General features: G+C 45.0%; 1 protein-coding gene and 1 non-coding gene across 3 annotated transcripts; both read left to right on the forward strand.

The window, feature by feature from the left end:
- Positions 1 to 251: 251 nt before the first annotated feature.
- On the forward strand, positions 252 to 12,044 carry ATP5MC2 (ATP synthase membrane subunit c locus 2). 2 transcript variants are annotated; one of them, XM_042453785.1, is made up of 5 exons: positions 252 to 323; positions 1,829 to 1,902; positions 4,425 to 4,517; positions 8,220 to 8,410; positions 11,766 to 12,044. In XM_042453785.1, the coding sequence occupies exons 2-5, from the start codon at positions 1,864 to 1,866 to the stop codon at positions 11,878 to 11,880; spliced, it is 438 nt and encodes a 145-aa protein (XP_042309719.1). In that variant the 5' UTR covers positions 252 to 323; positions 1,829 to 1,863; the 3' UTR covers positions 11,881 to 12,044. The 2 variants fall into 2 exon arrangements, with proteins under 2 accessions (XP_042309719.1, XP_042309720.1); XM_042453786.1 differs by having other exon boundaries at positions 4,425 to 4,502.
- Positions 9,708 to 9,827, forward strand: LOC121924571. The gene has a single exon (XR_006102675.1). It is a non-coding gene; the product is annotated as a small nucleolar RNA SNORA17 (small nucleolar RNA).
- Positions 12,045 to 12,798: the final 754 nt, after the last annotated feature.

Genomic DNA, 12,798 nt, shown 5'->3' on the forward strand with positions numbered 1-12,798 from the left:
TGGGTTTACATGGCCCAGCCGGGACTCGAACCATCGCCTCAAGGAGTCCTAGTCCAGGGCTCCGGTGCCTCGCAAAAGAAGCCACACATTCTCTCTTTCCCACCAGCAGCAACCTTGTCTTGAGGCCAGGCTTTCCCTGCAGTACCGCCGCCGCGGCCGAGAGGTGTCGCTGTGGTGCGCAAAAGCGCTCCCGTTCGGAATGGTGGGGTGCTCTAGCCGCCCAACTCTCTCTCCCATTTCCGGGCGGATGGTGTCATCCGTCCTTCCGGTGGCGCATGCGCGGGAGGCGGCCCTTCTCTCCCCTCTCTCCCCACGAGCAGCAGGTAGGGTCGTGTGGAGTCCCGGCCGGAGTGGCTTCCTCCGCTTTGCCCAGCCGCCGGCTTCCTTGCCTGGGCGCCCTCTCCCCTCCTTATGCTGCTAAAGGGACTCCTTGGGCCGGGAGGGAGCTAAGGAGGGAAAAGGGGGTCAAACGGGACATGGACGTAGGGGCGGGGCCTGCGGTGGGCGGGGCCTGCCTCGCTGACGTTCTTCTCTAGCCACGTGGGGGAGACTGAGCGCTCAAGGTTCTTTCCACGCTCCCTGGTTGGCGCGTTTTGCGCATGCGTACTGCCCTCAGCCATGGAGGTCGTTGCAAAGTAGTAGTTGATGTTCTTGTGTGCCTTCAAGTTATTTCTGGCTCATGGCCACCTGTCCTGGGGTCTTCTTGGCAAGGTTTGTTCAGAGGAGGTTTAACCCCCTCATGGCCATTCTCTGAAGTGACTTTTGACCAAGGTCACCCAGCTAGAATTCGAACCCTGCTCTCCAAGACTCAGTGCAGTGTTTAGTTCAAGTTGACCATCTCCAACACTCAAAGCACTAATACACCAGGGGTTCCCAAGCTTTTGTCTGTCAGCCGCCTTGGGAGAAAGGTGGCATACAGATTAAATACACAAACAGACTTCGCTCATCCTAAACGTTTTGGGCTTCAGCTCCCAGAAGCCTCAGCCAGCTTGGTCAGGAATGCTGGGAGCTGAAGTCCAAAACACCTGGAGGACCGTACTGGCAGTTCCTTGTAAAGTTTAGCAGGTAACATTTCTCCTAATGGAAGTGAGGGCCTTCAGCTGAGTGGTTTCTCATTTGTTTTACACTTGTCCCTCCATATCCGCTAGGGTTAGGGGCACAAGACCCCCGTGAATATGGGGAAACCGCAAATAACAAAACCACCATGTTTTTACCTGAGAGGATACCTCTCTAGGAATCTCTAGGTCCTCCAGGGCAACTCTGTGGTCAACGTCAGACAGACACTGACCACAGAACTGCACTGGAGGAGCTACAAAGGCCTAGTAGAGTATTCTCTCTAGGAATCTCTAGGTCTTTCAGTGCAACATTTAGTTAAAGTTGACCATAGAGTTGTACTGAAGGACCTTGAGATTTCTAGAGAAAACATATTAATCAAATCTGTGAATAATCAAAGCTGCAAACATGGAGGGATGAGTGTACTAGGACCATGTGTGGTGGAGCCAGCACCGAATCTTTGGGCACCCAACGTAGGTGGGATAGATGTGGCCAAGTTCCTCGACCACCTGGTATTTGTCTAGCCTGATTGTGGCCAATGAATCACATCATTCTGCCCTGTAGGCAGTATGTTATACACTGTGCCTTGATCCTGCATGTTCACCTAAGTTATGTTCCTTGTTCTGTTTATTACTGCTGTGCATTCAGTTATTTTGCTCTCCATGAATCAGCCCTGCCATCCAGACCTTCCTAGTGTGGTGGATTTCTATTGATAGCAAGCAATAGAAGCTGTGGACACTTACTCCTAATGTCATGGTGTTTGGTTCTTTTCCAGCTGCTGAGTTTGGCCACCCCCCAACGTCCCTGAATATGTATGCCTGTGCAAAGCTCATCTCTGCTCCCACCCTTGTGAGTAACTAAAATCTGTCATCTTAGATTTTTTTTAAAAAAAAATATTGCACTTCTTATTAGTGTTATTGGCCCTATTTGGCAAGCAGGTTTTAAACATTAATAATCTTGGTAACTATAACTGTGCTATTAACCATGGAATATTATTTGTCTTGTAGTAGCTGCTGCAGATTCTTTTGTCTGTTTGTTTCAGCTTCTGTTCCTCAATAGTGAAAAAAAATAATAACAATAATGTGAAAACATCTTGGCATCTTGCTATAGAGCTATAAGTCAAAAGTGGGTTGGAGAGCCCTATTGTGATGAGTGGATGGCACTTGGTACACCACTCCCCTTAGGCACCCTTTCTTCTTCCTGTCATTATGTGTCTGAGCACATAATGCCAACATTCCATTTAAAAGAAAGTGCTCTTTTAAGTGAAATTATTCAGCTCCTTTCACACACTCTTTCTTGGGGCTGAGGTGGTTCCACTGCAAAGAATAGACTACAGTAGAATTAAAGTCTTCTCTTCCCTGTGTCTTCATAAGTCCACTTTTAATTGGCTACTACCTGCCAGGGATGGTATAATGGAACCAAGCTGCACCAGTTCAGGAAGTTCCTGCTGGCAGAATGGGTATTTTTACTCTACTGCGCCTGCATTCCATTAATTTTCCAATCCTGTCTGTGGCTGCATCCGCACTACAGAAATAATGCAGTTTGACACTGCTTTAACTGTTACAGCGCAATGCTATAGAATCCTGGGATTTGTAGTTTTGTGAGCTATTTAGCCTTCTCTGTCAGAGAGCTCTGGTACCACAACAAACCCCAGGATTCTGTAGGATGGAGCCATGACAATTGAAGCAGTGGCAAACTACATTAATTCTGCAGTTCAGATGCAGCATGTGAGTTCCTACAGCAAATAATGTAGGACCCCTCCCCCATTCATACTTATTAAGCACTTTGTGTTTTGTTTTGAATTCAATTTTTATTTATTTATTGTGTAAATAATTATTTTTTGTACACCTTTCTTACAGCACAGAATTCAAGGTGACTTACAGCTAGTTAAAACAGAGTTCAGTTAAACATGCGTTTAAAAGACAGTAAAAAATATACAAGCATAACATACTGAATTAAAAATCCTTTCACTACAAAAAGTTAAGAACCAAAGGCTTTTAACTTTTAGGTTAAGAGCCTTTAGGTATTACAGTAGTTATTAGCAAGTCATGTTATCAGGAAGGGAGTCTTATCTTGCTATCTTTACTAATAACTGTATCATAATAGTTGTTCCTGCCATGTTAGGCCAGCCTTTGCACAACCTGGTGCCTTCCAGATGTTTTGGACTTTCAACTCCAGCCAGCATGGCCAGTAATGAGGGATTCTGGGAGGTGTAGTCCAGAACGTCTTGAAGGCTACCGGTTGAAGATGTTGGTGTGGGCAGGGACCGTATTCTCTGTTCTTCACAACTGGCAAATACAAAATGACAGAACAAGAGAAAGGTGTATTCCTCGTGTGAATCCCAGAGTGTGAGCAAGCAGAGGAGAAAGATCAGGCTGGGAGCATCAGACTTAGTTCTCAGGGACGGGGTCCATTCTCCCAGATTGACAACTTGGAAATGTCCAAGTGAGGAATTTCCCTAGTAGTTTCTGATGAAGCATCAGACTGATGTGCCCAACTGAGAAACTGCCCTAGAAGCTTGATGAAGCAGAAAACTGAGCTGATTCCTCCATTGGGGGACACTATGAAAGAAGCAGCATTACATGACTCTGCTAGCCACTTCCACTACTCTTCTCTCCACATCAGAAGTGTCACTAAATGGGAAATGTGTGAGGGACACCTGCCTAGTAGGAAGCATGGGCATGATTTCTTATTCACACCTGGAATGGGTAGGTAGACCACCAGAAAAATTGTAGTGGGATGTGGCTAGTATGCCACCAGTTAGGTACCCCTGGTTCGGACAACTTTGCCCTTGTTGGAATCATTTTTGTCCAGTTAATTATTTCTCCTACTCTAGTTCCTTTTTTCATTTTCATTTTTTAATCACCAATTCTACTTGTTATCAACACAGCTCAGAGCACTACACCATTACTTTGACTCTTTGCTCTGCAGGTTATTTGACTAGAAATGGGACAGTAAGACATGTTGCTAACCAGAACTATTGCTATTGGCTCAAAACACATAAGCCAAAAAGTTTGGCTTATGGTTGCTTTGGGAACAGTTGACACGTGCTCCCTGCTCAGCCAGTAGCTGCTCTGCGGCTGGCTAAGGCAGTCCAAAGCCAGCCAGAAAAGGGTGGCCAAAAGCATCCAGTTGCCATGTCCGGTCACTGCACTCCCGGGACGATCGGTGGCTGACAAGGGCTGGAGCAGCCAGAGGTCATGCTAAGCCCTGGTCTGCTTTATCCTAGTGTTACAATTTCCAGTGAAGATCTATTCGTCGCTACTTGTAGTCTGTGCAAGATTAGAATGTGTTTACAAAGAGCTTCCTTTTGTCAGTGGGCACTTCCCTCTGTTGTGCAGCTTCAGCTTGACTGTTTTTCATTTTTGCAGGTGAGAGACAGTACTCGGCTGCTATATAGGCCCCTCTCTGCCTCTATGCTGAACAGGCCTGAGGTCCGGACGGATGAGGTAAATTGGCCTCAGGTATACAGTTTCTTGGTGCTCTATCCAAGGAAAAAAAGAACCCAATCTGTACTGCTGGTGTTTCCAATGAAATATATGCTAGGAAATAATTTGTAGTCATGGACGGATCATTTTCTGGTCAAGGTGGGACTCAGGGTCACTACCCAGATCCCCCTTGGGGGTGGAGGACCTATTAGAATGGTCCACCCTCAAAGGCTGAAGGAACCCAAAAGGTTCCAGGAAGCTGTAGAGGGTTTTTGTGGTTGGGAACAACAGCGATTGTGTTGACGCCTTGGATGATACCTAGAATAACGATCTTACCAGGGCTATAGACAGTATCGCTCCTGAGTGTCCTTTCCAGCCCGCTTCAAACAAAAAAACGTGGTACACAGAAGATCTTCGTAAAATGAAGCAGATTGCACAATGACTAGAGCACCGCTAGCAGAAACATCAATGCTTATCTGACAAGACACGCCATAGAGACTATTTAGATTCCTATGGAGTGGCAATAGATGCAGCAAAGAACTCGTTCTATGCTGCATGTGTTGTGTCTGCAAGATCTCATTCAGCAGAGCTGTTCAGCGTGGTTAAAGAGCTAACTCAACTGTCTCCCACCTTGAACCTTTTAATGGAAACAACTAAAGCCTGCTGTGACACATTTAATGACTTTTTTGCAGATAAAATCTCTCAGGTAAGAGTCGATCTGGATGCGGATATTAAAATTGAAACTGTAAGAAAGATGTCCAGTAACTCTGTGGACCATATTAGACTGGATCATTTTGAGTATGTAAATACCAAGGAAGTGGACAAGCTACTTGGAAGCGTAAGGAGGATGACGTGCTCTCTTGATCCTTGGCCATCATGGCTGACCACCCAGAGTGGAGATGCAGTGACAATATTACTGCAATCCATAATAAATACATCTTTCAGGGAGGGGAAATTTCCATCAAAATTAAAACTGGCAGTGGTTAAACTGCTTTTAAAGAAACCATCCCTGGACCTCCTGGTAAGAAACAATTATAGACCAGTCTCCCTTTTACCATTCTTGGGCAAAGTGATTGAGAGGGCAGTTGCCTTCCAGCTTCAAGCAGTCTTGGATGAAGCCGACTATCTGGACCCATTTCAAACTGGCTTTAGGGAGGGATACAGAGTGGAGACTTAGTCGATGATCTCCGTCTGGGTATCGACAGGGGGAGTGTGACCCTGTTGGTGCTCTTGGACATCTCAGCAGCCTTCGATACCATTGACCATGGTATCCTTCTGGAACGCCTGAGGGAATTGGGAATCAGAGGCTCTGCTTTACAGTGGTTCCACTCCTACCTCTCGGGTAGATTCCAAATGGTGATGCTGGGGGACAGGTTCTCTTCAAAAACAGAGCTGACGTCTGGCGTCCCTTAGGGTGCCATTCTGTCCCCCATGCTGTTTAACATTTACATGAAGCCGCTAGGTGAGATCATCCAGAGACATGGGGCGCGGTGTTATCAGTATGCTGATGACACTCAGATCTATTTCTCTATGTCTCCCACTGCTACAGTGACTAAGGATAGCATCTCCCCTCTGCATGCCTGTCTTGGGTCAGTAATGGGCTGGTTGAGGGAAAACAAACTCAAGTTAAATCCAGAGAAAACTGAGGTACTTGTGATAGGTATCCCAAGTCTGGGGAAGGAGATTTGTCAATCTGTCCTGGACGGGGTCACACTTCCCTTAAAGGACAAAGTTTGCAGTTTGGAAGTATTCCTGGACTCATCGCTACAGTTGTCATCTCAAGTAGATGCGATGACCAGGAGTGCTTGGTACCAACTTCGGTTGATACGCCAACTGCGTCCCTACCTGGACCAAAAGGACCTTGAAGCAGTGGTACATGCACTGATAATCTCTCGTTTACATTTCTGTAATGTGCTCTACTTGGGGCTACCCTTGTACCAAGTTTGGAAGCTTCAACTGATTCAAAATGCAGCAGCCAGATTTGTCACCGGTACATCTAGGTTTGACCACATAACACCAGTGCTAAAATCTCTTCACTGGCTGCCAATTAGCTTCCAGGCACAATACAAGGTGCTGGTTATTACCTTTAAAGCCCTACATGGCTCGGGCCCAAGTTACTTGCGGGAACGCCTCTCCCTACATAATCCGCCCCGCACACTTAGAACATCTGGGAAGAATTTGTTGGACTACTGTAATACTCGATTAACCACAACTTCCCATAGAGCATTTACTGCCACAGCCCCTAAATTACGGAATAGTCTACCGGAAGAGATCCGTCTTATTACCACCTTAGATGCCTTTAAGAAGGCACTTAAGATAGATCTCTTCCGGTGGGCTTATCCACCGGATTTTGTATAGAGACTATGTTTAAGGCTCCACCCTGACTATGATGGTTATAATGATTTGACGATTGGATATTTGAAGGAACTAATCGGGATGTGTAATTCAGTATTAGTATTTTATTGATTGTTTGGATTGTACTGTATTATTTTAATGATATAATCCCGCTTCGATCCTTGGAAGAGGCGGGATATAAATAAAAATTATTATTATTATTAATGCAAGATTGTTTCTGAAAGAGCTGGCACTGCTGGGCTGCGTGAATTCTGCATGTACCCACAGTCTGCCTTACTTGTGATTTATGTCTTTTCATTGCATTGAGTCACTAGGGGGCATCATAATACTATAGGGATGACTTTGTGGAACTACAAAACTCAGGTACCAGCCCAGGGACTGTTAAATTCCCTCTCCCCCCACCCCTCCAATTACATGTAGACATATAATAACACACTTGTTACTGCCTTACCTCAAAGACACTTAGACTAGCTTATATAGGGTTATCCCATTTGATCTTGAAATAGCAATAAATTAATAGTGGGGGGGGGGGGAAAAAAAAAGGAAAGAATTTATTTAATTTTCTAAATTTATATTTTTGGTTGGGGAGACCCCCCCCCCCCCCCGCCTTTCCTAGTTTCAAGGAACACTTTCCACATATATGCCTTGTTAGTTAATTCCATTTTCTCCCACTTTTCCAGAGAAGCAAAGCAATGTGGTTTTTCCTTCTCCCCAATTTTGTTCTCACACAACAACCTGGGGAGGTAGGTTAGGCTGAGAGATGGCTTCCCAAGGTCATCCAATGCATTTCATGGTGGAAATCAGATCTAAATCTAGCTGTCCTGATTTACATTGTTGAACCGCAATTCTCATCAGAGCTAGCTGAGGTGAGGACCTGCAGTCCAGCAGTATCTGGAGGGGCACAGATGCGCCAGGTGTGCTAACCACAGGAGTATACTGGCTCTTTTGGGGAACCCATACATGTGGTCTTTGTAGTGTAATCTATGGTGCTTTGCTCTTGTTTTGCACAGACGGATGGTACTTTATAGTGTGCCCAAGCCTCCTTGTGGTTTGCTTGCACTACTCCTCTATGCCTCTGCAGGACTGATGGACAGCATTGAGCAGGCTGTTCCTTTCTATGTTCTTGAGGAAATGTGTAATTGGATTATTGATGCAATAAAGCAAGCCCACGGTTCTCTAGAACAGGGATGGGGAAAAAAACATTGGTTTGGACTCTGGCAGTAGAATGCAATGCAGCAATACCATGTATCAGCAGCTGGGATGGTTAATGGTTACTGGTAGTGCTGTGAAGTGCTGGCTGTCACAGAAGCTGTATCTAGTAACTTTGTGTTGCAACCCTTCTTCTCTCCCCAATTCTTCCCTTTTTTTCTTCGTTCCTGGCAGTCCCGTTCCATCGCTGCTGCTCAGAATGCACTCCTGCCAGTTTTGCGCCGGGAATTCCAAACCAGTTCGGTTTCCAGAGACATTGATACTGCCGCTAAGTTTATCGGTGCTGGCGCTGCCACTGTAGGTGTAGCTGGTTCCGGTGCTGGCATTGGGACTGTGTTTGGCAGTCTCATCATCGGCTATGCCAGGTATGTAGACTTGTTAAGCAGTGGAGAAGAGTCATCCACTAATGTGGACAAGATCAGATACTGGGTTTGAAGTTGGCAGGCTGGCACATTCCTCAACAGTCAACTTGTGTCACAGCAGGCTAGATTTATGTTCTGTCTATCAGAAGTGCAAAAGCAAGGGAAAGAGCAACTCTGCCCAAATGTGATAGGCAGGTAGTGATGCATCTTGACTTCTCAGATACCTCTGTTTGTTAAGATGTGTTGTCTATAAATCAATAGCTTACTGGGGTGCTTTCAAGTGCTTATGGAAATAGCCAGTCATCTGGATTTCTATGGCAAATCAATACAGTCAGCCCTTCATATCCATAGATTCTTTATCCACAGATTCAAGCATCCACAGCTTGATAATATTAAAAAAATATTAGTGTGATCTTGAAAAGTTGATTGAGCTTCAAATAACTGTGAGCAAAAGAATCCCTCAAACATTGTTTGCAGTCATTAACCTATTTTTTAAAGATATGATTTGTGATTCCCATTTCACATCCCTTCATATCACATTGGAGATATCAGTATTAATCCTCATCCCTTAAAAAAAGACGTATTGAGAATTTCTCAGAGCTTCTGGGATTTTAATTAGAAACTTCATTCTTGTAGTAAATGCCTCTAGCCCGGGGGTGGGAATTATGTGGCTTTCCAGGAGGCTAGGACTAATGCCAATTGCAGTACAACAGCATTGGGAAGGCTGCATGATTCACCTACTTTAATTCCTTCTTTTTCATTGTAGCTATAGGAGTACTGATTTTATTCTCATTCCCATTATTCATTTACTTTTCTTGGGTATGTGAGAGTTAGATTAGTGGCTCCTCTGTCTTCTTCTCTTTCACTGTGTAATTAAGTCATGAGAGGAAGCCAATCATTTAACCTTCCTGTAGGGAAAAGGAACTAATTAAAGGATTATTCATCACTAACACCATGAATAGAAAGTAGTAGTAGGCAAAAGCTACAAAGGAAAGGAACTAATTAATACAGTAGTCCCTTGCTATCTGCAGGGGATCCGTTTTGGCCCCCCCCCCCCCCCCCCAGATAGGAAAAAACACAAATGCTCAAATCCCATTGTTTGCAATGACCGTGCACGCATGTGCACACACCCATTTAAAAAGCCAGGGCTTGCAGTCCATGGAAGCTCAGATCCACAGAAGGCAAGTCTGTAGTTGGTGAAGGCACACTGTATTGCAGCGGAACTTTATTGTTGTGTGCCTTCAAGTCATTTTTATTTATATTGACCCTAAAGCAATTCTATCAAGGATTTTCTTGGCAAGATTTGTCCATAGGGGTTTTGCCTTTGGCTGAGAAATTGGGATTTGCCTAATGCAATTCAGTGGGTTGCATAGTTGAATGGGATTCAAACCCTGGTCTCCCAGAGTTGCAATCCAATACTCAGAACACTACATCACACTGGCTCTTTAATGAATAGGATTTCCTTCTGAGTAAACATTATTGGGCCATAAAATTGGTTAATCTCTGATAATGTAACTTTTATACTGAATGCCTTGTAGAACCACTGTTGAATTTAATTTAGATATTATTTACTTATTCATTTAGAGTGTTTATATCCCACAAAGGCTCTCAGAACGTCTTACAGACTTGACAGTTTTTTGCCTTCAAGCTTACAATCTAAAAACTTGGAAGGTGTGGTAGCTTCCCAACTCCAGGGGTTTCTGGATGAAACGGATTATGATCCATTTCAATCTGGTTTCAGGCCTAGCTGTTGAACAGGAACAGCTTTGGTTGCTTTGGTGGATGACCTGTGCAGAGAACTAGACAGGGCGTGTCTCTGTTAGTTCAGCTAGACCTCTTGAGAGAGGTTGTCCAGAGTTTTGGGGTCCGGTGTCATCAATATGCCAATGACACTCAACTCTACTACTCCTTTCCAGCTCAATCCAAGGAGGCTGTCTTGGTCCTAAACCAGTATCTGTCATCAGTAATGGGCTGGATGAGGGCAAACAAGTTGAAATTTAATCCAGATAAAACAGAGGTACTTCTGGTGAGTCAGAAGGCAGATCAGGGAATAGGGATCCAGCCTGTGTTAGATGGGGTCACACTCCCCCTGAAGACTCAGGTTCATAGTTTGGGGGTACTCCTGGACTCGCCTTTGAACCTGGAGGTCCAGATCTCTGTAGTGACCAGGAGTGCTTTTGCATATTTAAAACCTGTGTGCCAATTGCGCCAGTTGCTTAAGATGCCAGATCTGGCCTCAGTGGTACATGCCTTGGTTACATCCCATTTGGACTAATGTAGCACACTCTACTTTGGGCTCCCTTGTGTAGAATGTCCTGAAACTTCAGCTAGTCCAAAGACGCCAGCTGGTTATATAGATAATACAATGCCCCTGTCGAAACAGCTTCACTAGCTGCCAGTTTGCTTCCAAACACAATTCAAAGTGCTAGTGATGACCTATAAAGTCCTATATGGCTTAGGTCCAGGCTGTTTGGCAGACTGTATCTCCGTATACAAGTCAGCCTGAGCTCTGAGATCCTCAGAGGAGGCCCTTCTCGTCATCCCACCACTATCACAAGCACAGTTGGTGGAGACATGAGAGAGGGCCTTTTCCATGGCTGCCCCTAGACTTTGGAACTCCCTGCCCAGGGAGATCAGAATGGTCCCTTCTTTGATGGCCTTCCGCTGACATGTACTATTTTTATATGTTTTTAATTGTATTATTGTAAGCCTCCCAAAGTCCCAATCTTGGGAGAAGGGCGAGAATATAGTAATAATAATAATTTTTTTAAAAAAAACAAGACACAAAAGGAGAATGAAATGGCAGTGCAGAAGGGGATCAAGTCCAGTTGATACTGCCAGTTTTTCTGTCCCACCAAGGCCGTAGTAGCATTTAAGATGAAGGGAGGGCCTTTCATCTGTCTCGGGGGGCTAGGCCTGGTGGACCTGTGCCTACCTCCCCTTTCCCTCTAAGGCGAGGGTGGGAGCAGCCATAAAGAATAAAGGATGCTGTTAGAGAGCCAACTCTAGCCAGCTCTTTATGACAAGGGTGGGAATGGTGCAGCCCTCCAGATGTTGTTGATCTGTATCTCTTAGCATGCTGCCTAGGACTGCTGGGACTTGCAGTCCAACAACATCTATCTGGCTATGCAGTTCGTACCCATGCTTAACAAGCTAGTCAGTGAACATAATGGCTGTACCACGCAGCTAGCCTTTTGCTTTCCCCTACCATTAAAAGAATCAGCTCAGAAGGATGCTCAGCTCAGCAGTCCCCATTGCTCCATAACTGAAAAGAGGCTGGGACTGAAATGAGACCTTAAACCAACTATTTTTTATTTACTGGTTTCTGCATCTCCATCTCTGTCTCTTTCCCTTGCAGAAACCCCTCCCTGAAGCAACAGCTCTTCTCCTACGCCATCCTGGGTTTTGCCCTCTCTGAAGCCATGGGGCTCTTCTGCTTAATGGTCGCATTCCTCATTCTCTTTGCTATGTGAAGGAGCCGGATAATGCTGCCACTCATGTGCTCCCCAGCTTCCCCTTGCGTTTAGTCCAGTGTGTATACCGACCTGATTGTTCTGTGGCCGACAGGAGGAGCCCATCTGTTAACCAAATCCGTCCAACTTGGAGGGGGAAAGTGAATAAATACTGTATCGATATACATGTTCTGGTTTCTTGATGTGTCGTTGGTTTCTTGGCAAACACCTGGGCTCCAAAACCTTCCTGATCCTGATAGTCAATGAATGCCTGGTTGGTGGCTGTACTGTTTCATTGTAAGGCACCAGACAGTTGCATACCATCATAACATGGACTGAGTGCATCTTTTAGATTATCAAAAATCCAAGTGATACAGTTTCTCTTAAACCTTCACTTCATCCTTTTTTATTACCATGAGATGGTAGTTAGAATGGCATTACTCAACCCGTAGCTTGATCCCATGCATGTTTACTCAACAGCCTCTTTGCCTTTAATAGGCCTTACCCCAGCAAGCATGCATAAAATTCCAGCTCTAGGAATACTTTGTTACTGGCCCATTTGCAGAAACAAGGCTTATCTTTACAGTGTGATGTTCCAAGAGTCTGTTGTGGGTCTCTTCCACACAGTAGCAGCTGTATAGAACTGGCTGCAGAAGAGTAAATGAAAGACCTGCTTGGAACAAGGTATGTTTCCGTCAGCAATGCCTGCGGGAAGCTCAGGTGCAGGGTGTGAAAATGATACCATCCCAGGCCTTGCCTCTTCTAGTACTTGATCTTTCAGATACAGACCAGCTTGGAACATTATGGTTTTTTCAGCTATCCTTTTGTTAAGCACTTGAAGACACAACTTCATGGGAGAAGGGATGAATAATTATTTCTTTTAAAAAATAAAAGTGCTCATCACCAAAGTATATGGTGGGGGAATCTTTACAGTAAATA

This window comes from Sceloporus undulatus, chromosome 2, assembly GCF_019175285.1.
Source record: "Sceloporus undulatus isolate JIND9_A2432 ecotype Alabama chromosome 2, SceUnd_v1.1, whole genome shotgun sequence".
Taxonomy (NCBI): Eukaryota; Metazoa; Chordata; class Lepidosauria; order Squamata; family Phrynosomatidae; genus Sceloporus; species Sceloporus undulatus.